The sequence below is a fragment of the Vulpes vulpes genome, chromosome 5 (assembly GCF_048418805.1).
Source record: "Vulpes vulpes isolate BD-2025 chromosome 5, VulVul3, whole genome shotgun sequence".
Lineage (NCBI taxonomy): Eukaryota > Metazoa > Chordata > Mammalia > Carnivora > Canidae > Vulpes > Vulpes vulpes.
Window position 1 is genome coordinate 22,647,572 of NC_132784.1, and position 27,939 is coordinate 22,675,510.

The window sequence follows — 27,939 nt, forward strand, 5'->3', positions numbered from 1 at the left end:
CAATCACCATGCTACTGTGTATATGGCCTACTTCTCTATCACAATATAAGAATCTGTAATAAGCAATGTAAGAAGGGGGAAAAATATAAAGCCAGAAAAATGTTTCTGCTTCAAGAAAAGAGAAAATGCTTTCTCTATTGTGCTTTTAAAAATGATGCAATGAAATCTATCCAACCCAGAAAGTATGCTCTAAGGATTTAACAAAAATTATGTCTCATGTCGAGTAAAATAGTTTTCTAGGGATATTACACCCAATAAAGAAAGGGGTTTTCTTACTTTTAAAAACTACCCAACACAAGCACTTAAATATGTAGAATTTCATTTAAATAAGTCAGTCAACAATTTTTTATAAAGTATTTAACACTTCATTGTAGAAACATAGGCAAAATGACTATTATAACCAAAATGAAAAATACTGTTCAATTTAAAAAATGTACTTAAACAAGAACCTGAAAAAGTTTATGATATGCATAACATTGTTCAAGCAAAATTGCACTAGTATTACATAAATCAATAGTTTATAAAGGCCTCAATATGGCAAAGTTTAGAAATAGGTAGTATGCATGCACATAGTACAACAAAAAGTCTCTTTATAAAACAGCAGTTTTTTTTTTTAATGCTTGTACAAAGGGATAAAGAGCAACCACAAACATATTTCATCTGTTAGGTTAATACATTATGACAGCTAAAAGTCAGTCATGTCTATCAGAGGAACAAAAAGCCCTCCATACCTTATGAATAAATCTTTTGTGCCTTTAAAGATATCTGTATAAAAATGCTATCCTTTTTTATACAACTTAAATAAATCGTACTTGTTTCAATCAAAATTTGAAAACCAAAAAGTGAATGGCGGGGGTCCATGTGTTTTGCATAACTGGAAGAAACCAGAGTACCAGAGTAACTGGTCAGCATTTACACTCTCCACCTTTGATTATGGGCAGGTAATTGTTTTCCTATAACCTGGAAAGTTCTTTAAGAATATGTTTTGAATAGGGCAAATAACGGATTAGTCATACTGTGTATTGAAAATATTTACTAATTACTCTATACGATAATGGCTATTTTGCCTCTTTTGACCGAGCAAAGAGAATGCATTCGCATCATTGAAATTGTCATCAATTTGTGTGCTTATATATTATTGTTCAGTGTTCTGTGTAGTAAGGGGTTGGGTTAATCTTCCACAAAATGCACATGACTGGGAAGAACTTCCTAAGGCATGAGGACCCAATGCCCTGTTGTGCTCCAGGCTGGCTATTCACCTCAGGACCAAGGGAGAACGAAAGGTCTTATCCATAGCAAATGTAGTCTTTCCACTTCTGGTTATATTTTTGCTATGTTCTATCACCTAAATATAACTATTGTTTACAGGGTGTATATGTTTAGTATATCACAGAGAGTCCACTAAATTTTGGCAAATGTATTCATAGGTGTTCATGCAAATTATCAATTGTATATATTTTTAAAAGTTTTTTCCTCAAAATTTTTATCTATCACTTGGCAATCTAAGGCTAATTTCAAAGCAGGTGACGTTGGATTTGTGAGGGCTAGGTATTTTCAGCAGTCTGAATCAATCTTAATGGATACAAGGAAGAGAGTTGACCATTCAATCATTCTTCCATCAATTTAAATGGAAAAATAAAATGACATTATATTACAGCTTTCAGACCATATAATGAAAAAGTGCAGAGATTCTTTTTGTTGATTAAGTAGAACCAAAAAAGTTCATATAAAATAGATTGCTCATATTCACACTACAAAGGAATATGTTGTTTGTAATTTTAACAAATTCAAAGGTGAGTCATATCAGCAGCATTGTTGTAAATTGTATTGTAGTGCAGTTCTTTTTCATAAAAATACCATACAAATGGTCAATCAATAGTCATCAGCAAAAAATAAAACCCAGAAAACTCAGATAACAATTAACCAGGAGTAAGATAAAGAAAGAGGTAATGCTGATGCCAAAACAAGTATAATACTGTTGGAACATACAAAAGTAATCCTTATATTTTATACATTTATACAGCATATAAAAGGTATCGCTGATTATGCCACCGTCTCTCTTATCCCAATTTCTATTTTCTTTGGAAGCAGTTCTTTCCTTTCATCAACACTTCCTAAGGAGTTTCGACAGTTTTGCCCATCCATATACAGTTTTGCATACACTGGATTGGAGTAATTTGTTGGCTGAAGGAGGAAAAGAAATAAAATTTTTCTCATCAGTTTTGATCACATTGGTTATTTTCTAGGATGTCTTTTTAATGTTAACAACATTTATATGCAATACATTTAATTTTCTAAATAGTAGCTTATAAATGTAATTTAAATTGTTTACAGACTTCAGTTGACTTTTGTGAGGTATTAGATAAAAACATAATTGTACATTTTTCAGGTAACTTGTGAATCTAAGTGGAACTTTGACATAATAGTAAAAGCCGGAGGATATCTTTGTGAAGACAATATTCACTGAGACTTTATTTAAAAGAATAAAACATTAAACTAAATCATCTTATTTCCAGTCCGTACATTTGTCCCTTATTGCTGTTGCAGTGGCAGGAAAGATGTGTTTACAGAAAATTATCTAAATTGCTTGAGGCTTAGAATTTTTTCAATATGAAGTTAAAATCAGGAAAACAAAGAAAATAATAGTAAAATATATTGGTGGAATAGACTTTAAAATAGACAATATTTTTGCTTCAAACAACTCATACGTAATTATCATTGGAAATACTTTTGGACTCTTCCAAGGAATTGTGATATTCACAGTCATCTTAATTTTCATACTTAGAGCACTTTGAAGTAGAACTGATACATGTAAAAGTGATCTATTTCAGTTGAAAAACATGCAGCATTCATTGTTTTTTATTAACTGCAACTTAACCCAAGAAATTACTGCCTAATTTTTGTTTAATTTTGTTTTGTCTTCTCATCAACAGAACACTAAATCTTAGTTCCGACAAAGAAACATATAATCTTTGAGCCATGCAAATGAGACAAACATGATAAAAAATGAGAATGAAAACAGCTGATGGGAGAGATGTTTAGGGGAGAACATACTCATTCCTGTGAATCTTTATACCCTTATTTTTAGACCTCTTCCATCTACCATGAACTATGTAACCTAAGACAGAGTATTTTCCTCTAGAATCTAGTCACTTAATTAAAAAAATAAAATAAATAAGAGTGGCTTTTATTAGACCACTTCTAATTTCTCAATATGATGGCATATTTTGTAGTATATTTTTATTTAAGTGAACATCAAACTTACATATACTAAACACAACATTAATTGGAAGTGAATCAAACCAAACATGAATTTAAGCTTAAATTAATCAGTTTAAATTTCTGGCTAGAGAATTCCAAAAATAGCAAATATTCATTTTTTTATTGTTAAAGTGCTATGACATTTTCAAAATCAGCAGAAGAGATATTTCTACTTAATAGCTTGTCTAAAATGATAACATGTTTTATATGTAGTCTTGCATAAGCAGGACGTCTAACATAAGCCTCTGATTTTAATGCTGTTTTGAAATCTCTTGTTAATTAAAAACTCAATTAAAGACAGGCCCTATCTAAGTCTAGCCATCATCTTTCATTGCGAGGGTTTCTGTGATGGAATGGATATGGAATAATGAATTTTCTTCTCTCACCCCAGCAGTTAGTGGTCCTTTCAAATCAGAGTTTAGGTAGATGGGCGGCGCTGTGTGTGGAAGCTTGAAAGCACTGGACCCTCCCCCTATATACCTGGCCTGTATGTAAACAGAGAGTTTTAGTTTCCATAATATCATGGAACGATTTTCATTGACATAAACTCATAGTAAGTCATAAGAACAGCATAAAGATGCTCATTAGCCCTCGGGCATATTGTATTCATAGTAACTTTAATAGACTAAGAAAAAAACTGTTAATATTGGATCTGTGCTTCATAAGTAGACAGTTTTAGTATGTACATCTTCCTGATAGACATGCCATGCCTCAAGTAATCTCCATACATTTCTATTTATTTAACTTCATCTTTCCCAAAGAAATCATCTTTGCTAACTGCTCTGTGAAAAATACACAAGCCTCCCCCACTTAAGGTTTGTCACTTTGAAAAGTTCTGACAGTAGCATATTCTGAACACTCAAATATCTGGCTGCTTCCAATTAAAGATTCATCACCATTCTGTATTTTAAACAAATAAAAATCTGGCACTTAAAAAAATTCTGTATTTTTGAAATCTGACTCTCCAGATGAATTACTAATTAAAATGGTTTACTAAGACTCCATGCAAGAACATTGACTTTAGATTTTCTTGGGTCTAAGAGCAGAATTAGTCAGTCAGGTACACTCATATTTGGGATAGCAATCCAAAAGGGGGAAAAATAGATAAGAAGTTGAAAAGCATAAAAATCATGTTCAAATTTGAAGTAAATTAAAGGCGAATTGAAAAAAAAAGCTGTCAATTCTTAACAATGAATAGTCACAAAGTTTGAGATAAGGGCAAGGGTCTCAGAAAAAGATTTTAAATATAAACTCAGGTCAATACTGCCTCTGCATTTCCCCCACAAAGATCTCTTTGAAAAAATATTGAAAATAATCTAAGGTTTGAGATGAATTTGGAGATAAAACCAGTAAACACTAATTTCTCTTTTTTGTGATCTTCAAACTATTCTGTGATTATCTCCATAGTCAAATCTTTTTTATTAACCGTATTTACTATTTCAATTATTTTGATTAAAAGGTATGATTGAAGTATACATTTATCCATTTTGAAAATAATGAAAATGCTCTATAAAATCATTTTTATGTGTAATACAGTTTTTATTTGATCACATCATGACTATATCAAACCATCATGACTCAGCAGATACTGTATGAAAAATATTTGATCATTAAGGTTGCTTCAGTGTAGCCTCCTGCTTTCCAAAAGTGCTTATACCTATTAGGACTAATTGTGTTTTTTTGTAGTTACTTCTTAGGCAACAATTCATATTTACATTTCAAAAATCAGAGCTAGCTAGACTCAGCCATCTAAGTCACATTAATGTAATTTTGGTCAATCAGTCAGCAAATTGGTAAATAAATATCTATTGAATGTCATGTGCAAAGTACATTAAAAGTATATCTGGGGGGCACTGAAGCATAGTTTAATCTTCCTTGAGTAAATAGAAAAAAATTTAAATGGAGTACTAAAAAGCTATTTTCTTTAAGTATCTAAAATTGGCTTAATTCTATCACTAGAAATAAAAATGATGGGGAAAAAATGAGAACTCTCTTTCTGAAAAGTATATAAAGTATGTCCTCATCAGTTCATATACTACTTATATACACTGTACTTTTTCCTAAGAAAAATTCAAAGAATAAGAAAAGTCTATTATTTAATATGTCTTTCTTCTTCATAGATAAATTGTCAAATAACAATGTGTACCATATGTATAGTCTTTCACTTTCAAGTGGAAAACAGCAAAACTTAGGGTTCCAGATTTATTTCATGAACAATTTCAAATATAAGAGTTAATTAATAATTAATAGTAAATACAAATTTACTTCTAATTAGGAAAAAAAATACTATAATATCTTTTTATAGTGTAAAGATTTATACATACAGTAACAATTGATTCCTTTTTGGAGAAATAAATATTTGACCATCAATTTCAGTCTCACTATGGATTCAGAACTAGCCTAAATGTATGGGACCCTATTCAATTCAACATCTTTGGGAGCAGCTTTTGCTATAAGTTGAACCCATTTGGAGATAGATCAGTCACTGTGATTATTTACAATGTAAATGTGGATTTAGGGCAAAAGACCTTTAATATATGAGAAAATAAATTAACCATTTAATAAATGAATGAATACGCTAAGAAAAATCAATTCCATAATAGGAAACAAATGTTCTTAATTCACAATAAAATATTCTATAATTATCATGTAAAATATGAAGATAATACAGTGTAGTGGATCTTTGCAAGTTTACTTTATATGGATAATTGTATTATTTATCTATTTCTCTTTAAAGCTGCTCATCTGAGCATATAATAAGAACAGAAAATTTACCAAAAAAAGTCAGATTTTTCGGCTTTGTGTATCAATGACATGACTCAAATCAATAAGAAGGCTATCATGGCAGAAAAAAATATTTTCCAAAAGTAATTTGATTACAAACAAATCCAAGGGCACAGCTTAGTTGAATCAGTGAAACAAAACACTACTGGAAATAAAATACTTACTTTGGCAATGAAGTACTGCACTCTTTATATTATTAAAAAATAAGACAGTATTTTTATACTAGGCTGTATATTTAGATATTTTAGCATGTCAATACATTTGGGTAAGACATTTTAAATAAACTATACACATTTATAAACTAAATGAATGAATAAATGCATATATTCTAAAATATGTTATCTTAACTTCATGCTTCAGGTCCATAATTTTATTTTTTCTTTAAAAGAGACTGTAACATTCAATGCATCCTTAAGTTATTTAATATAACATGAGATAAAGGAAATATTAAAATTCAGGACTGTCTTACAGATAAATGACTCAGGGATGTTAATGCTTACTCTTCATCATCTTAAAACATATTACCTTTGTTGCATCTACCATAAACCCAGGATCTAAAAGACCTCCATCGTTGTGATCATGATCCACCTCATACATGTTATAAGATGGATTGCCAATTTCTACATTGATTCCTCCATTGATAATAGGCTGTCTTCTAATAGTTTTTGTCCTAGAATATATGAACATTAATGTAAGTGTAAACTGTCTCAATATTAAAATCATGATACATAAAGCCATTTTATTTGTAGATTTACTAACAATATAACTCATAGAGAGTTCATAAATAAAGTGCATTCAAAATAAACGATATTTATCAAGCCATAGAACAAAAAGGGTCTTAATGTGGTAAGTTATTTCCTCGAATTATTTAGATTTAACTGCAAAAAATGCACTTGGAACATATTCCTATTAAATAATTAATACATTAATTGAAACTGAATATTCACTAATTCATTATTTTTTTTTAATTTTTTTATTTATTTATGATAGTCACAGAGAGAGAGAGAGAGAGAGAGAGAGAGGCAGAGACACAGGCAGAGGGAGAAGCAGGCTCCATGCACCAGGAGCCTGATGTGGGATTCGATCCCGGGTCTCCAGGATCGCGCCCTGGGCCAAAGGCAGGCGCCAAACCGCTGCGCCACCCAGGGATCCCCTAATTCATTATTTTTTAAATTCACTTTGACCTATGATTTCTGAAAATCATGACTAAAAGTAGTGATAAAGAATCTTTGAAATAAAATTTCAATCCCCAAGTCATCTGTTTAAAAAAAAAACAAAACTCTCACAAACACTTGGTTCTAGATAATAACCTTATAGACTACATATACCTTCCAGATCTTTATAACTGCATATTCACATAAATTGAAAAATTACACTTTGAGGAATTTATAAACTATACCAATGCAGAATTTCTGAATGAAATGCACACATGTGATATAAAAGACATATTCAGCATCATTGTATTGACATCACTAATCTTACACATTACGATAATAGGATGCACTTCGGAGATTCTTGCTGTTTCATGGAAAAATTACCACAGCTGTAAAATTCAACTGAAATTTTAATTAACATGTCCTCTTGTTAGTTTTGTTAGAATATATAAATAGAGCCATTCTATTAACATAACAAGGGAAAACTGTCTAAATTATACTCACTTTAAAATGAAACAGAAGGATAAAATGGTTTGAAAACAATATTTTGCACTTGGAATAACTAAATCATGTTGTTAAGAATTTTAAAAATTAAAGGGGAAAGTCACTACATATCTGTAACTATATGTGTAATTTATTTACTGACTGTCTAAACCATGGAATCTTACCTTCTTTTTCTTTTACAAAGCACTAAACCAATTACTAAGGTGGTAATCAAAGTCACCAGGAGGACTAGAGGCACAATGATGGCAATGCTTCCTGAAAAATAAATAAATGAATAGGTGAACACATAAATAAAATGAATTAAAATCTGATATAACTGAATATTATATCAAATGATTTGACCACTGATATCATGAAAAGAAAGCTCAGGCCAAACATCTATATTCTTAGTTCATATCCATGTTACTGAAAAATCACTCTCCTATTAAGATTTTTTTTTTTTATAATTCAGTAACATTTATTTTACATAAAACAATTTTCAAAGAATACATTTAAAAACCATCTAGATACTGATTTTATTGCATTACAAAAAATTAAGAGGCACAATTTAGTATTCAAATAAACTGTGAGGGGTGGAGGCGGGGCTTAAGATCGCTACAGTGGTGTTCCTTAGTCACTTAAAGGCTCTGGGAACAAGAGTCTTTAATGAGGCAGTATTGCACTTCATTTAGTAGGAATAAATCACATAAAATATATACTTTTATACAGAAAGTGTTATTGTATTACCACTTTCAATTACTTTATAAAAACTTCATTTTGAATTGCACAAAAGTTCTTTAAAATTGGTAACTCCCAGAATATAGGGCTTAGAACTAAGTATCTTGATCTGCTGGAAATGTTTCTTTAGATATCTTTCATTAATATGTTGCAGTTAAATCTCTTGAGGTTAGAAATACTGATTTGTCAGTCTGAGTGTGATTCTCACTACACACATTTACTTTCAAGGAGTACACGCGGCAAGTCAGATTGCAGCCTCGCCAATTAGGACATCAGTGTTGGATACTGATATACATAGGCCTAATATCAGTTTCACATCTTCCTTAGAGTGAGTCCTTGGATAGGTTATTTAAAACTGAGGGCTTCTGCTTCTCACCAATAAAACAGAGACAGGGAGATCTATAATACAGGGCTATTAGAATGGGGTGTGGGGAGGCAAGGGGGATTCTCTTTCTTAAATTCCAGTTCCAGAATAATGTCAGCAAAATAAATCTGAGGATTTGGCCTTATGTTGTAAATGTCCATTTTCACATTTTTCATGTATTTATAAAAATTATCTTAGGCTATAATCACCTATCTTCAAAATGGAATAAATGATCTGTGAAATAGATCTCCAAGAGTGGTCAGAAAAACTGGGTCTAGTTTTTATGCATCTGAGCATAGGGGAGAACCTCTGCTTCTGCCTTGGTAACAAGAGCAACTATCTCTGTCTTCCCAGAGGAAGGAGACAATGCCCCTTTGCTGCTAACGTGATCCACAGGAAAACACCTACCGTTGTGTCATTTATGCAGGAAGAAAACTGAATGTGAGGGTTTCTTAATAACAGGAGAGTATTAAGTAGCTTGATCAACAGTGTAATGTTAATTTTTCCAACAGACAAATATCTAGAGCCTGTGAGAAAAAAGCTTTGTCTATTTAGAATAAACATCTGGTTGATTCATTTGAGTCCGCTTAAAATTAAAACAAATGAGTCCCAAAAGAAATTGAAATTTTTTGTGGGGATCTGGAATGCCTCAAGAATGAAATGTTAGGAATTATGAAATATATGAATTTCCTCTACAAATACACATACATGTAAAAATAATATGGTAGAAAAATTGTTAATATTTAGCACAATAAACAGCTGCATAAGGTCTATAAAACAGTAACATAGATCAGTTTTGATAGCTCTAGACAGAAGATATCAGTATGACATAGTCCATACTGGAGATTGCTTACCAAAATACCAAAAAGTCTTTATTAAGGAAATCTCACATATAAGATAATCTTCCTTTCTTTAAAAAAAAGTAAAATAACTAACCCTTCCATGCAAGAAAAAAAAATGACTTGCTTTATTTAGTCAGTTCCTAAAATGTAAAACTCATTTTATTTTATTTATTTTTAAGGATTTTATTTATTTATTCATGAGAGAGAGAGAGAGAGAGAGAGAGAGGCAGAGACATAGGCAGAGGGAGAAGCAGGCTCCATGCAGGGAGCCCGATGTGGGACTCGATCTCAGGACCCCAGGATCATGACCTGAGCCAAATGCAACGTTCAACTGCTGAGCCACCCAGGGGTCCCTAAAACTAATTTTATTATTTCATGTTCTTACCAAAACTATACAACAACTTCATGTGTTTGATATTATATTACCTTCTAGGTTTTGGGAAAGTGAACTTTATATGAATGTGTAATTTATTAGTAATTAATGAAAGCAGAGAATCTGGCACCTTGGATAGTAATTAACATTTATTCACAAATTTTTAAATACCAGTGAACAGCTTGGTATCTTCATAAACTATGACTTCAACTGACTGATCATGACTTTATAAATATTCTTACTTTATTATTTATATTTTTCCCTTATAATTTGTGGTAAATTGGTAGATATAAAATACTTACCAATTCTGGTCTTAGGGTATACAAAGTTACTTTCCCATCACTGCCAATTGTACACTATTTAAAAATATATTTTACTTATTCTATGTAGTTTCCTCTATTCCTATTTAAGGTAGAAATGCTGTTATATATACATACTAAAAAATTTACCTATATCTTTCTTTTTCTTTGTCCCATTTGTGATGACAGTTCCAACTCCTTACACTGTAGCCCTTTTAGAACCTAGAATTCTAATATGTTTATATAAAAAAAAAACACAACCGTAATAATGCTTAGTGTAGCCAATAAATAATGCAGGGTGGCAGTTGGGCAAGTTTTTAAAATTGGGTTTTATAAAATTTTTATATCAAGGAAAATAATTGGCAACAACATATATCTTTAGAATTAGAAGACAGATTTTTTTTCAAAATAAGTAGAATATATAGCAGCAAATATATTGTAACATATATCAATCAAAGTTTACTGCAGGTTATTTTTTTTTTAGCTGTAACTTATTGGTGGATTGTTCTAAGCTGATTTTTTAAAAAGCACATTCAGTACTTATTGAAGATAGACAGGGTATCTCGACATCTCGATAACCTTGTCACTTAAAATACAAATCTTTCTTTATACAGATTGTTAGGTTGCAGAGACCCTTTCTCTGGGAGAGGCAGGATAGCACAGCAGTTGAGATAATAAACGGTGGAGCCAGACTATCTTTGTCCAAATCTCAGCTTTCTAACAACTATACTTGGGCAAATTAGTTATCTCTGTCTCAGTTCACTCATCCATAAAATGAATGTCATCATTAATACCACCTCATAGTAATGTAAATAGGATTGTCTATTATATAGAAAGTGCGACATACATGTTTATTACATAATTAAAAACATATTATTGCCATAGCACTGCGCTTGAGTGGGGGAAGGAGGTGAGATCATTTGGGGATATGTTGAACTTAAGATTTCCATGGAATACTGAATGATATAGATATTGCCATGGGCATGGATATAGAAATTGTGCAGTGGGACCTATGTCTCAAACTCAGGAGACAAACCAGGATTGATAATAGAAATTTAGGGGTAATTGACATAAATTTGGTAAGTGAGGTCAAGAATTATGGACCAACATGAAGAGTAAGTGACGAATGAGTTGTTCAAGAAGAGACAGGGAAAATGTATCTCACAAAGAAGAGAGTTGCTTCAAGAGGTAAGAAGAGAACCAGAATAATTCAGTATCATGGAAGTCAGAGCGAGACAATCTCAACCTTTGTTTATTGGTTGAATTTATAGTGGAAAAATATAAGCATTAAATATGCCATTACAATTAATCTCTTTTGACATGTTGCTACATATTCTGCTCTTAAATTCATGTTCACATACATGTATAAATGTGAATGTAGATATGTTTTTGTGATTAGGATGTTTTCTTTTGAGCATTATGATAAACAAAAATTATAAAGAAAATATCCTCACTTTGTATCACTCTCTCTCATCCCCTTGATCCCAGCACACTGGTCTTTAAGTCCCTTGAGCATCTCTCTTTCTTGTTCCAGGGTTTCCATACCTGCTGTCTGTCTCTTGTGTTTGAAATACCCTCAGCTTCTTCTCTTTCTAATCCTTCAAATCTCAGCTTCTATATCATCACTTCAGAGAAATCACTCCTGACCTCAGATCTCCTCTGCCGTTCTCTATTTTTTGCTTTTATTTTTGCTTCCTTAACAAAACCAATCAAAACTTACAATTATTTCATAAATCTCCGTGCTTACTCATTTGTTTCCTTGCTTGTTTTATTTCTGTTTACCCTTCTAGAACGTCAGCTTCATTGAAGAGGCACTGTCTGTCTCACTCACTCACTTTTCTCTGGGATCTCATTCAGTACTTGACACTTTGTTGAGGCTTAATAAATATTTGATTTGGAAGAATTAGGACAAAGCATTATTTTGTTGCATGTTTCAGTTATCTCTCTATATCTGCAAATTGTTGGTTCCTTGGTGCACATAATTAGTCATTTTTTCTATTTTAAAACAAGATGGTATAAAAGAGATAAGGGCAAAATAGGAAAAGAGGAAACACAACTCCGTAACAGATACCACATCTCTGTTGTCACTGCACGAAAATAGAGCATCTCAATATTACTGCCTCACAAATGCTGAGTATATTTTTATCCTCTTTTATTTTAACAAATACGAATAGCATAATTCAAAAATTGAGCATCCACTCCCTTAAAACTTGAGGTAAAATTTAAATAGAAGTGCCCAAGGAATATTTTATCATATTTAATTTAAAACTCTTCAAAAACTTCAGAAGAGTCAGACTAGCTTCTTTTAAGTGGAACCTCAGCAGAACATGCTAGGCTAATAGATCCACTTAATTCCACAGGCTGATTTTTTTAGATACTTAAAACAACAAAGGCCAGAAAACATCAGTATGAGTGCTCAGAGAGGATTAAGAAGCTGTGCATCAATTAGAAAGGTAAATCTCCGTGCAGGCTGACAGCAGTCAGGCCAACAGAAGCAGTGTATTCTTTATTATTCCAGGGTTCAGTTATGGAATGCTTCACTGTTAGTGGAAACGCAGATCTGAAAACACACTGCTAAAGTGTCTACCTATCTTATCGGGCAGATGATTTTTCCCCAAGTTTGGGGAACATCTGACAACCATTTAAAACTATTGGGCTTTATCTTACGTAGGATCAGTTTAACTAGTTTTTTCCCCCTTCTTTCAAAGTTATTGAGGCAAGTTTCTGTAAGCATAAATGTCTGATGATAAGTACCTTTTAATGGTGTCATTATGTGGTCAACTTTGCTCAAATTTAAGAAAATCTGACATTTACATAGCTAATAGCCCTTTCAATGTGCATTGATACTTCTATTAAATTTAATGACTTTAAATCAGTGATGGAAGGAAGGACATTAGAGTCTTTGATAAAGGATTACAAATACTTGCTACTCTTTCTGTCTGATACAGTCTCTGTTTTAGAACTGCTGTATGTGATTAGAGACTTCTGCCTTGTAAGGGAGCTTTTTGCCCCTGCAAATAATTGGAGACTTCACCTTCCAATAAAAACATCTGGTGTTCCCCTCCTGCAAACCATTTCCAAACACCAAACTTTCCTTTGTGGATGGAACTTATGTAAAATTTGAAAATTGAATGGATGTGCTACTTTATATCCTTCTTTCCTTTCAGAGTTTATCAATATTTAAAATTGTTTTCGACTCTTTAAAAGGCTATGTATTTCAGTCATCTTAGATAATTGAGAGATTGCCGGAAATAAAAGCCTAACATATAACTTGTCTTCATAATTCTCAGCTTATAAATTCAGTGTGTTCCATAGGTTCAAATGCATTTGAAATGCATTTTTCATTTAAAAACAGTGCTGTTGGGCAGCCCCGGTGGCCCAGCGGTTTAGCGCCACCTTCAGCCAGGGGTGTGATCCTGGAGACTGGAGATGGAGTCCCCCGTGGAGCTCCCTGCACAGAGCCTGCTTCTCCCTCTGCCTGTGTCTGTCTGTCTGTCTCTGTCTGTTATGAATAAATAAATAAATAAATAAATAAATAAATAAATAAATAAATATCTAAAAAAAAAAACCCCAATGTTCTTAATTATTGTTGAGTTTTGTAACTGGAAAATCATATGTAAATGAGTGTGCCTCCAGAACTATTATTGGCAACATGTGTATGAGCTCTAGATCCTGGGAAGAAAGAATAGGACACTGGGACCCTGCGTGTAGGGTACAAAAATGGCATTCTTTTCACTTTGACAGTCTTTCCTTTTTCACAAACTCCATGATACGTTTTTTTGTTTTCATGAAACTTTTTTATTTTCCCACCAGAGGAAAACTGGTAAGGCAAGCATTTGTCCATCAGTGAAGTTACTTTTCTTCTTCAAGAATATATTTACCCACTTACTAGATATTACATATTTCAAAAGTTCTCCTCTCATAATAAAATGCATGACAATATGTGTGAATTGGGAAACTTTATTTTTGACTTTCATTTTGAAAATCTTTATAAAATTGTTTAAAGTTGTTAAAAATATACACAACAGACACACACAATGATGATGTAGATGGACTTTCAAATCCAGATGTAGTCCTGAGACTACAGCTGCAGAAAGCAATTTGTAAAATGCTGAGCTATATTTTAATACAGTTCAAAACCAATACTTTGAAGACAAAGAAGCAATAAATCAACCACGATTCTTATTGCTTGTTAATATATTTTTCCTTAAGTCTACCAGTCAAGATTGCTTTATAACGACATACTGAAATGCAATCCAAGAAAATACACTTTGGTCTAATTAAAACATGGAATTACTTTTTTTCCTGGAGCATTTTCATATCCATTGTGCTATTTGCAGCCTTGGTAGCTGATGGACATTTCTCCAGAAAAGGTTATGCTAGGTTTGACAATGTGCATTCTGAAAACTGCCCAAGTTTGCTGTCTGAAAGAGCACATAAATGCTAGAACCTGTCACCAGGTGAGCTCAGTGCTTCATCTTTCCAAAAACAACTGGATTGCAATGCATCTCCTGCAGAATTCCGTGAAGGACACTTTCCAAGATTTAAGTCCCCCAGTCATGGCATACAATACAATTCCTGCACCATATGGAACACCCACCACCCAATATATTAACCTGAAGAACTTACTTGTGTTAATATGATCAGACTTGCTGCTCTTTGGGGCTGGTCTCTCACACTGTGTGCCTGACCAGTTGGTGGAACATCTAGAAAAATTAAAAAAATAAAGAAGAAAAATTGGTTTATAATAAAACTCACAAATCTGCTAATATAATAACTTTAACCAAATGAAATGAAGGGCCAGCCATCACTGATTCATAAATATTAGGTATAGAGTTCTGCTAATGTCCTGTATATTGCCGGTATGTGGAGGGTAGTTTCAACTGGACGTCATTTGTTGAAAATTTTTTTTTAAAATTTAGGTTTACAGTCATTTTTCTTTATCCTATGTTAAAACTTAAATTTAGTATATTTTATAGCAAAACTGAAATCTTAATTAAGAATTAGGAATCAATTTAAGAAGTACTGAAAATTGCAAGTAGCCACAATAAAAACTGAGTTGGCCTGTCAAGCAGATCAATCTTTAAGTTTCTGGGACTTTTTTTCCCCCTGGCCTGCTCTATGTCCAAAGTTTAATTAAAACCCAACAGCAAATGGTCATCTGTCTCAGTTCAAACTGCGGAATTTTTACTCTTCTAATCATGCATAGGGAAATGCAGTCCGTTCCCATTTAAAATCAGACTTCTGTCTCTATGGAATCAAGAAAACGTGCCCAAGTTTTTAGTGGAAGAAGCAGTCTTCCCCATATAGGTACCATGACACTATGATGAAAAGTCTCACAGAGGGTGAAAATAATAGATCTGGTTAAAGTCCTTTACTTAAACATAAATCACAGCCATATAATTAGCTGGATGCATCAAAATAAATGCTGGAATGGTTTTAGCTACATTTCAATAATGCCTATTGGCTAGCCCAAGATGCCTCTGTGCATCTGTCAGAGGAAATCCACAGAGAGACCGCTTAATTGGCTTCAATTCTTATTTAAAATGACTGTCAAATGTCACCATATTAAGAATAGTTGCACACAATGAAAGAACAGCTTCCAGAACCATTTCAAGTAGATCTCTCTGGGCATGGTGGCCAAACTAAATAACTGCAATTTCAAGGTTTCTGCCAATAATGTCATAGTCAATTCAGATAGCTGAAGCTGTGCTTGGAACAAGGCTTCGATGATGCCATGTGAATTATCTGGGATATCTGTGAGTACAGCGTTGGCTCTCCTAAAACATGGGTGAAAGCTCATAAAATCATCATGACTGAAAACTTCAAATCATGAAAACAAAAATTTGTTTCATTAAAGCATATATTAATGTCAGCATAATTGACAATAATGTTATAATTCAAGAATATAGTTATTTGATTAATAATGATATTGTAAAAGTATGAGTATGGATTATGGTTTAAATGAATATTAATATATTATTATTAGGTCATCATTCATGCATCATCTTACCTTTTTGTTTAGATTTTTTATAACAAGTTTATGTATCTATTTCCTATACACATTTACTATATACCATAATGCAATAAATCATTAAAGTAAATAAATTTTAAGGCCAGGTCAATGACTCTGTCTACATTCCTGAAGTAAGGTAATGGAATGAGCACATTTTTACAAAATTATAATAAAGTGAACAATGGATAAAATCATTGATTTTTAAAAGTCATTTCTTTTCCTCACCTGTGGTTTTACAGATGATCGATCTACAAAAGTGTTCCAATTCTTTACAGTTTGTAATTCTTGACACAGTCCACAGATAATTCAAAATAATGTGTTTAGGATGATTTTGTAAAATGTTGTTGGAGTGAATTCTGATCATTGCAAAATTCTTTCTGTTTTACATAGCTTTACATTTGTCAAATCTTCCTGAGGAAGTTTTACATACTAATGGAAAAAAGACCAATACTGATTGCTTAATAATTTTATTATATAGCTTATGTATTCAAGGTTATTTTTGTGCAGGCATATTGAATTACTGATTAAAATATAAAGATTGGCTCTTTACATTACCTTCTTTGATAACCAAATAAAAAGAAACCTAAATCAGGGTTCATATTAAATAAGAAGAAAGACCTGAGATACATTTTGTTATGTTATTACTAGAGATAAGAACCTCTGGGCTCATCATTACACTGAGATGCTTAGAAGTCAAAAAGTGAAATTGCTCAAAATAGGAGGATTAAATGCTAAATTACCAGATCGTGTTTGGACACGAACATCACATATTTTAATTACTTTAGGAAGTGATGAAATATATGGCTTTAGAACCCCAGAAGAATAAAAAGAGATTTTTAAGCAAACAAGTAAGGATAGTGTTATTCTTAATTCCAAACTCTGGAATTATTTAGGTAAGACAGGTGGTGTTTCTGAACTGTACTAATTATCTATTTTATCCAGAGCTTGGAACCCAGTATTTATGATGGATAAAAGAAATCACCTACTAATGGTAATAAATCTCTTCTCTTTTAAATTGTGGAACCACTTTTAAATTCCTAATCTTCAAGGAATATTTTACTTATTACATACTGGAAAAAACTCTCAAAGACGGTGCTGGAGAAATAATTAATTTTAACAGTTATACATCTTAATAAGCTGATGATCACCTTGCAATTTTCCCTATACTCCTTATAAAACAATGTTTTATGGCCAAAGATAAAATGTATTCTACTGTTCAACATTTGTTACATTTTTAAAAAATTATCTCTTTTGAGATACTAAATCAAATAGAAGTCATTATTCTTGTTGCCTACCTTACAAAATGACTACTTAAGGAATTTGCTGCTCCACGAGCTCTTCTTCCAGTGGTTGATTTAAGACCAAGGACTTTTACCATCTTTAAAGAAATTCATAAATTTTTATACTCTGAATAGACTACAATGATCAAAGCTATTAAGGGCAGAACATTTAGGAATCGGAATATCTGAGGATCATCAAAATTTCTTGTCCAATTCCTCACTGAATCATTTGCATTACTGTGCTGACTATGATATTTCTGGCATCTCTTTTTCATTATTCCTCAAGTAAAATCCACAGTCCATGCCCCAGTCACCTTTAATCTGTACTGTTGTAATCCACTGCTACCTACTAGTTATCTTCAGATAATTGTCTTCAAGGAAGTCCTTCGTGTACCTCCCAAGATTTAAAATATTTTTTTAAATGTTTTTTAAAGTTTATTTATTTATTTAAAATATTTTATTTATTTATTCATGAGAGACACAGAGAGACAGGCAGAGACACAGGCAGAGGGAGAAGCAGGCTCCATGCAGGGAGCCCAGTGTGGGACTCAATCCCAGGACCCCGGGGTCACACCCTGAGCCCAAGGCAGGCGCTAAACTGCTGATCCACCCAGGGATCCCCTATTTATTTATTTTAGGGAGGGAGGGAGAGGGGCAGAAGGAAAGAATATCCAAGCAGATTCCTGTTGAGTGCAGAGCCCAACACAAGGCTCAATCTCATGAGCCATGAGATCAGGACCTGAACAGAAACCAAGAATTTGATGCTTAACTGACTGAGCCCCACAGATGACTACCTGCCTTTTCTTTATTCCTTACCAGCACAAACACTTCTGTGTCATTCCTTTTACACTTATTCTATAGGTTGTTTTCTACTATCCTTAACCTTAGGACAATAAAAATCCCCTTCTTTTTCTTATGTGTTTACCACTATGGCAGTCTGAATTATTTAACATTTTTAACACTGGTGAATTTTAACTAAGTATTGTTGGAACATAGAAAGAGAGAGAAAGAGGTAGAGAGAGACTTATTTATCTAAACTATCTTTTATCTTTCTTTTTTCACATCATCATATAAAGATATTGCTTCTGGCAGGTTTTTTATACATTTTTTTTCATCATGATAAATGTACTATTAAATCTCCATCTTCTGTTTCTCCCACCCTCCTGTCCACCTCCCCTGCGGTAACCATTTGTTCTCTATAGGTAAGAGTCTGTTTCTTGGCTTCTCTCTAATTTTTTCTTTGCTCATCTGTTTTGTTTCTTAAATTCCACACATGAGTGAGATCATATGGTATCTGTCTTTCTCTGATTGACGTATTTAACTTAGCATTATACTCTCTAGCTCTATCTATGTTATTGCAAATGGAAAGATTTCATTCTTTTTTATGGCTCCTAGCAGTTTCTTGAAGTCAATAGCTGCCTGGTAAAGTGTTATAGATTTTACAGTTTTGACTTCTTCCCTTCTCTCTAAGGCTATTGACATTAAAAAGAAGATTATTTACTGCTGCATTGTTTTCGTAATCTTATTCTTCCACTTACATTATAGCTATATGTATAAAATAGTCTGAATTCTAATATATTTTGTGATATTTCATTATGTACTATATTAGTATGGTTAGCAAACTGAAAAAAAAATTGCTAAAATTGAAATTCTAGAGTCCCCTATATCAGGGATTTTCATTAAGTAGCTTGGAGTTTGGACCAGAAATCTTTACTTTGACGAAGTGATTCTGATGCAAGTAATTCACAAATCACACTTCAAGAAATATTTGAGACAACTTATTGCTATAGTCCCATAGACTTTGTCCTTATATCAAATATTATTTGATCTTTTAAAACAATTTTTGGGTGAGAATAATAATATGCATGCCCAGCATGATTATTCAGAAGATTAAATTATATTGGTAAAAGTTCTTTACATAGTATTAGAAAGCTGAGTAAGTTTTTGATTTTGATAACTAATTTTCATCTGAATGTTACTATATAAAATATGCAGTTAGTTAAAAAGTAGTGTTTAGAGGACTTAGTAGTTACTGTGTCCTTTAAAAATTTGTGAAATTATTGTATAGTTATAATATACTCTGTTTCAATTGTAATATTCTGTATCACAAGGGAATGCCTTTATGTAAAGGCAATAGCAGAACAGATATTACTAGGAAGAATAGTAAACATTTTCAGAATATCAAAATCAGGTTGGCAAATATAAAGGGGATAAAAAATAATCTCTAAAAGGAACAGTTTTTATATGTAAGCATAGATACAAGACATATAATTAAACTGTCCAAAATACTGCTATCTCTGAAGTAGTACAGTGATTGAGAATTGAGAATATTAGATACAAAATACGACAGGTGTTGTAAAATCTGAGATACTACCTTTCACTGTATAACAATGATCAACTTACATGGACTACAAATGTCATTTTGCAGAAATGTGGTCTAGAGTCACCTGCTTTGGGAGAAGTTCAAAATAAAATAATGAGATTAATATCTACTCCCTTTTTTCATCAAATTTAAAGGTCACGGGACTCTTCTGACCAACCAAAGTAAAATTCAAAGGTGAACCTTAAAGTAATTTGGAATTGAATTTCTCCTCCTCGATATATGTGCTAGGCTACGCTTATTAACCATGATGATAGAGACATTCAGGGAAAAAAAAAAAAACTCACAGGGGAAAAAATGGCACAAAGGGATTAAGGAAACCTTAGAAAACTTGTGCATAGTGCCATGCATGCTTTAGTGTTCCAAAAGCTTCAGTTAAAAAAAATGAAAAATACTACATTTTGTGCACTAGATTTATATAGTAGTATTTCCGTATTTATGTAAAGAAATTAAAAAAAAAAAGCACTGGCAAAATACTTTGTCCAATTAATTTTGCAAATTTCTGGTGTTGAAATGACTACATTTGCATGGTGTTCCTCACTTTGACTCACTTTGACTCGCTATACTGTTGTGTAATTCCCAGTATCTTTTGTGCCCTTTCCATGCGAACAGTAGTTTGTAAGATGTTATGTAGACAGATATTTATTCATCGGTTTGTTAATTTTATTGTAAAACACTTTTCAATATCTTATTGTTTCATGACTTTCTGAGTTAAAATTATTTCATATACACATAATGATTCATATTTTTTGTAACATGCCCCCTAAATTTCCCGTACTAACTTTGATGTGAAATTTTGCATAAGATCCAATTAACATTTGCTGAACTTTGTGCCAGATCTTAGGATAAGTATATTCATACGAAAAATACTATTACTCACTCTTGTAATAACCTAGGAGTCGGAATTACTATGTGAAGTGAGGATGTGCATATTCAAATAATTTGCCAGGAAAAAAAATAGCTTAAGTAGAGGAATAAAATGTGATGTCATTATTTCATTATTGTTTTCTGCAATAATGCCATGATCATTCTAATTCAATGCAGGAGTAGGAAGAAATGCTTTTCTTTAGTCCCTTATGCCCAGGAGAGTACCAATTTCTCAATAAAAAGTCAGAATATTGTCTGAACAAAAGGAAATAGTGTATTTTTTTGAGTCGTAGATTTGTAAGAATTACCACATTAGCTCAGACCTGTGATCAAAATGTTTAACTTTCTGTCTCTAGCAGTGAAACTGAGGAATATATTATTAAAGAGTGTTTATATCCTTCTTGATATCAATTTCACATCTTTATATTTGTTCCAAAATATTGTACATGTGTCTAATATATCTTTAAAGATCCATTATCTATAAGTTCATCTATATTATTACTCAATCCACTCTTGAACTTCCAAAACTATTGACCCTTATTTCACTTATTTGGTATTTTTTTACATACAATTTTGCACTACAATTTCTATTTATGCAGTACTATTCTCAATCTAAATTTAACTGTTACTTCTTACATGGGAAAAGGCAGGTATTACCTTGTTTTTTTTTTTTTTTCTTCAGAAGGCTTAGGGTAGTAGCTTAAATTTATGTTTGTTTTTATAAGTATACTTGATTCTACTCTATAAGAATATAATTAATTGTTTGAAAATATTACAGTAAATCATTGTGTTATCTAGGACTGATAAGATTAGTAAGACAAAACTAATCTTACTTTAATATTAAGAAAAATTTGATCAGAAAGGGTTCTTGGTTTGAGAAATGTTAATGTGATAAAGTAAAAAAAAAAAAAAAAGAGCGATATTCAATAAAATCTGACCAGTAATTATTTTAGGAAAAGTAAAAATTAATAAGAAATTGAAAAGGTGGCAATGAAAGAAATAAAATTAATAGAATGGATTTTTAAAAGTGATTTATTTTAAGAAGTAAGGTGGAATAAAAGAAGATGAAATCTAGTTTGCCAAGTAATTACCCATAAAGGGAAGTTTGTTAAGATTGAGTGGTTTAAGTTAGAAATGTTTAAACATATAATTTTGCACAGGCCACTTGAGCAGAAATGGCCACCAAAGTGTGAAATGATGACTGAATAAATACTAAAAAAAAAAAAAAAAAAATCTATAGTAATGGAAAAGTTTATCATCTAGATATTCTCCAGAAAATTTTATTGAAAGCAGATCTGAAAAGCATGAGGTGTTTTTTAGACTGAGTAGACAATTTGTACTTCACTGAATACATTACATGCACCGGATAAAAAGGAATAGGAATAATAATAAAATTAGTGTTAAGTAATATGATGGATGTAACTAAAGACCTAAAAGCAGGCTATTACGTTAGAAACAGTGGTTATAATGCTATAGGTAAAGGTGAGAGGAAAAACATAATGTATGCTGTAATACAATTAGAGGGCTCTCTCTACACATTGCCAAGACAAAAGGCCAATCCTACAATTGTCTTAAAAAGCTACCAAACCATAAGGGGTGGGATTCTCTATGCTTAGTGCCATGGACACAAAGTAACTATTTTACCACCTGAATATTTTGTGATTTAGTACATGATAAAGGTGAACAATAAAGAATATTTCTATTAAAAAAAAACACCTCATGAATGCCCTTCTTATTTCTTAGGGCTTTTGTGTGGTGCCAGTGATGAAATTTGAAACAAATTATTATGAGGATGTCTGGCATATCTAACTGTTACATTTTTAAGAATCATTCAAGATACACTAATCCCATGCAAATCTGAGGCAATGGTAGGAAGATCTGGAAGTGTTATCACAAGGTTTTGAGTGTATGAATGTCTTTAAGTCCGATATAACTTTAATTCTCTAAAAAAATATATTTAATTTACTTTCTATTGCACTACTCATGTGCTGGGATATTGATGTTAGTCAGACTCATTTATAGCCCAAATCACTGAAAAATGATTCTGACATCAAAATGGTCTTCTGCTTTCTGATATTTCAGCATAGCCTTTAGTCTACTTACAAGACTACTACATGTTCTCCAAAAGCTAACATGAAAGCTTCCCATCAATCATTTGTACTTGATTAAGGCACCCTGTGTTAGTATCAATATCAGCTTCCCAATTACCACCTTTCAGCCTTCCTCAAAATCTAGGACCTAAACTTTCAAAATATTTGTTTTACATTTAATTGTTTTAAAAAATAAAACAAGTAATCAAAAAAAAAAAAAAAGAGAGAGAGAGAGAGAGAGAGACATATGAGATAGATTGAGAATGATTTGCTAAAGTCAAGATTCAGTAGGAATTAAACAATTTGTATATCCCATGTAGATGTTAGTCATACAACAGTCACCAGGTTTGTTTATAACATTTATAGAATCATGTTGCAGGCAGAAACAAGGAGACCTTAGGACAAAAGATGCCCATTAACACATTTCTTTCCTAATCCAAATGTTGATTACTTTCTGACTGAAGGTAAGAAGGTTTATGCAGGCAATGGGTAAAAACTGATTTAGAAAGTAGAGACAAATATCTTCAATAAATCTAAAATGCCATACAATATTACAGTTACATAATTTTACATTATGGAGAAAACTGCAATTTGGGGTTATAAATATTTTTATTCATTTGGTCAGCATACAATCATAAATATGGTATATTCTATATGCATATTTCCATATGATAAGTATCTAAAACATGCATTTGCCTATAACTATGCTAGATTGTGATGAACTTAAGGTGGGGATTGTCTATTATTCATCTTTGTATTCTCTCATTTCTCTTTTTTAAAGATTTTATTTATTTATTCAAGAGAGACACAAAGAGAGAGGCAGAGACATAGGCAGAGGGAGAAGCAGGCTCCCTGCGGGGAGCCAGACGTGGGACTTGATCCCTGACCCCAGGATCACACCCTGAGCCAAAGGGAGATGCTCAACTGCTGAGCCACCCAGGCGTCCCTGTATTCTCTATTTCTTGAGCAGTCTCTGGCACATGGTCAGAGTGTGTATGTGCCATTTAACTAAATGAATGAATAGATCCACGAGGCAGGGAAGATGCATGGTTGAACACATATAAATATGCGACTATATAGAGAGAAGTTTCATAAACATATGGGGTGTTTATTTTATGAAGGATGTGTAGCGCCATTCATAAGAACTTGCTTTCAATTAGTTGTCAGTCAGTCATTTCTCACTAAAAGGAATATTGATCCACTACGGGAAACACTTCATATAAAAGAACCACAGTAATAGGCAAATATTTTCTTCCTTCTTTCCTTCTTTTTTTTTTCTTATTTCCTTCTTTCTTGGCTTCTCTTTTCCCTACCTTCCCTCTTTCACTCATTAATTCTTCCCTTTATAAAATCAGGTGATACCATTCTAGCAACTTGGGCATGAAAAAAATTTACTTATTCAATGATACAAATTGTGTGATATTTCATTTCTTGTCTCAGGATGCAGTCAACAAAGAAATGTTTTTTCTTTCATGACAAAAATTCTAAAAATGCTTGCCTGATGAAAGCACTTGCCTGATGATATATATATATATATATATATATATATATATATATATATATATCAATTAAATGTAATTTAAGGGCAGCCCTGGTGGTGCAGCAGTTTGGCGCTGCCTGCAGCCCAGGGTGTGATCCTGGAGACCCGGGATCGAGTCCCACGTCAGGCTCCCTGCGTGGAGCCTGCTTCTCCCTCTGCCTGTGTCTCTGCCTCTCTCTCTCTCTCTCTGTGTCTCTCATAAATAAATAAATAAAATATTTTTTAAAAAAGTATTTAAAAAATAAATGTAATTTAATTCAATCATTTAATTTAAACTATTGTCTGAAATTAAAATGCTGGTATGCAGGGATACAAATTGCCATTTGTGTGAATTTGGAATCAGACAGACCTGTGTTGTAGTCTCTCCTCCCCTCCTCATAGGCAATTCATGCATTTCAGTTTTTTAGTTTATAGTAACAGGAGAGAGAGAATGATACTTCCTGCTTTGTCACACATTGTCCATAGATATCGCCTCATATGACATCACCTTTGTTTTCCCCTCAAATCCACTTCCTTTTTAGTTTGTTATTTATTTTTTATGTTTTCCTTTTACTGCCTCAAAAGATTTTTCCTTATTCCTTCCTTGTTTTTTGCAAGGTAAGTTGATTATTTTAAAATCCAAAAAAAAAATGCTTCCTTGGGATATTAAATGACATAATGATGTGTATAAAATTTACACATCATTTAACTTAATTTAATGCAAATGATGATATTATGAATATTAAATTATTAAATTTAAAGGCTGTATACCTCATGCCAATATCTACATAGTTGTAATTTCTGATTTGTATGCTCATTAGAAGAAGTATTAGGCTTAAGATTTTATACTCCTTTAACATAATGACTTCTGTCTGTTACTGTCGTACTATAGAAAAGGAGAAAGAACTTATTTTCTTAAATAATGATAGTATAAGGAATCTTTAATTATTTTTTTTACTCTGAAATCAACGTTGGTATTTAAACCATATGTGTCCAATCCTTTTCTGGAAAGTGTATAAAATTAGCTGGGGGTCAGGTACGAAGCCTTAGAGTGACTATTTAGTTTTCTTGACTTTTCCCAGCAATGGAATAGGAGCAAGAAATAAGCGTTTTTTGTTAAAAGTATCTGAAATTGTGATTGTTTTCTATCGCAGTAAAATCTGGGGAAAGCAGTCTAAATAGAAAAAAATATTTAATTGTTAAAGAAGTAACATTAACAAATGAAAATATTATGTGGTTATATTGTGGTTTCTTTGGTTATTCCGATTTGCTGATTATGTGAAATCATATATATGATTATGTGTCCCCAAATCAAGGGAAGATAATGTGAGAACATCAAAGATTTATAACTGTAGCTGCTCAATATATATAACTCTGTAGTAAATGCTCTTTGTTAAGTAGTGCCACTGTACTGTCAAGGCGAAAACTAGACTTAAAAACTTGTACAGAAAGATGTGATATCTGTATTGTGTGTTTTCCCCACGGCACTGCCGGCATGGTGAAAGCTAGGACAAGTTACAACTTGTTACCTGGGATCATATAGGATAGCTATTGATGTGACAGCTTTTCTTGGCCTTACTACTCCAAAAGACGTGCACATCTCATATTTTCTGTTTTGAACATATGCCATGGGGCAGGAAAGCAAATAAGGAATGTGCAATGACCTGACTCTTACAACGTGGACAACCCAGGCCCCTAAAGTTGAATTGCTCAATACCCCTGCTGAAAAGTTGTGATCTGTTTGAAATCACTCATGACAAGTTCCTTGGTTCTTCTCAAATATTCTCTACGGGGCCACAAGGTCGCTGGTCCACATGGAGAAATGCTGCTCAGCCTGACAGCAAGACCACAGAGAGCAAACCCTGTAGTCTCCTTTCTGCAAGACCAGTATTTTCAGAAACCAAGGCCTTAATTAACTGCAACCTAGAGAATAATTCCTATCTCTTTAAAATTTGTGACAGAAACAGAACTCGTTATCCTCTTCCCAAAAGTCCCGCCAAAGGCTTCTCTAGTACTTGTACATTTTCCTTACGTGTTTCTCACCCTAAGGACTTAGAAAATAATGCTGAACTTTTAATAAAATAATTAGATTGGAACAATCACAAAACCAAAGAAAATGATGAAACACCTAATTTCTCTCTTAATGAATGTCCCTTTGGTATTTATATATTTGTTTTGCATCTTTCTGCATTTAAAAATTCTACTTCGAAAATGATTATGAAACTAATTCTCCTGTGTGTTTTCTAAGGAAATTGAGGGCAGACCCATTGTCCTTTCTTTCTCAATAGGACTTGAGCTGGGCTTTACTTACTATAGGTCCCCTCCCAGTTACTATCTGTGCACTGCTTGCGTTTTATTTATGCCACATAGCACCTTATTTTCAATAAGAAGCACTTTAAAAAAAAAGCTGCACTTTATTTTTCACCTTCAGACTCCTAGAAGCCCAGATTATACCAGGTTCTGATCATGTATGTCTGGTGTATTACAATGGCTTTAAGATTTTCCTTTTTAATTTTTTTAATGTTTATGTTGAAGAACAATACTCTATGTTCTTTACATATATTATATTTCTTAATCCTATTGTTTCTAAAATTGTTTCTAAAACAATTTTAGAAAGTACATGCTATTAGCATTTCCATATTAAGATGACAAAAGAGCCAGAGGATTAAAACTAAACAACCAAAACAAACTGCAATCCTGAGATATAATATCCTCTATCACTCGGCTCTTGTATGCCTTGTTTACCACAAAACACTTTTAAAAAGTCATTTTTTTAAAGTCATTTTTTAATTGAAAAATATCTTTGTCCTTTTCATTGCAAATTGGGATTAATTTTTAAATCTCTCTCTCTCTCTCTCTTCTTTTTTTTTGCAAACCCATAGCTTCTTGTTCCAGCATAGCACCATGTCATCAAAATCTATCTAAAACATTCAGATGGCTGTGATATTCCATATTTCAAACATTATCAGTGTTCCTCTATTGCTTATGGAATGAATTTCAAATTTCTCGCTAAGCATTCTATATTCCTCAGAATTATTTCACTGTCTAATATCATTGTCCAATCCTCCTTTATAAGCATTATTTATTTACATTACTCAAATCCCCAGAGCCCCTGGCATGTTCCTTCTTCCCTCATCTTTTTCTTCAAATAGACTCACAGGCCCTCAAGGGCAGGGGCTATATCTTACTTTCCCCTTCTTCCCTGTCTATTTTTGATAGAGATTCCCAGACCAAAAACAATAAACAAACAAAAAGCAAGGAGAAGAGACAACAAAAATAAATAAAATTATGTTCTTCTAATAAGTTAAGATGTTGAATTAAACCTACTTAGATCTTTACAGAGAGCTATTTAACCTGGATTCCAGAACACTCAGGAAACACCTCAGGGTAGCATTAGATGGTATCATAAAGGTGAGAAAGAGAATAACAAATCATGATAAGATCAATCACTTTTCTGTTTTTTTTCCTGACTCTTGTAGTTTTGAAAAC

At 32.5% G+C, this 27,939-nt stretch overlaps 1 protein-coding gene across 1 annotated transcript in view; it reads right to left on the reverse strand.

Annotated features, from left to right (window-relative positions):
• Positions 1-302: 302 nt before the first annotated feature.
• The window catches only part of LRP1B (LDL receptor related protein 1B), a 1,812,620-nt gene continuing 1,784,983 nt past the window's right edge, over positions 303-27,939 (reverse strand). Inside the window, exons 87-91 of the mRNA XM_072757648.1 lie at positions 14,928-15,004; positions 7,868-7,958; positions 6,571-6,715; positions 3,648-3,746; positions 303-2,184 (exon numbers count right to left, since the gene is read on the reverse strand). Coding sequence (XP_072613749.1) covers positions 2,044-2,184; positions 3,648-3,746; positions 6,571-6,715; positions 7,868-7,958; positions 14,928-15,004 — 553 coding nt within the window. The 3' untranslated portion in view covers positions 303-2,043. The remainder of the gene's footprint in view (positions 2,185-3,647; positions 3,747-6,570; positions 6,716-7,867; positions 7,959-14,927; positions 15,005-27,939) is intronic.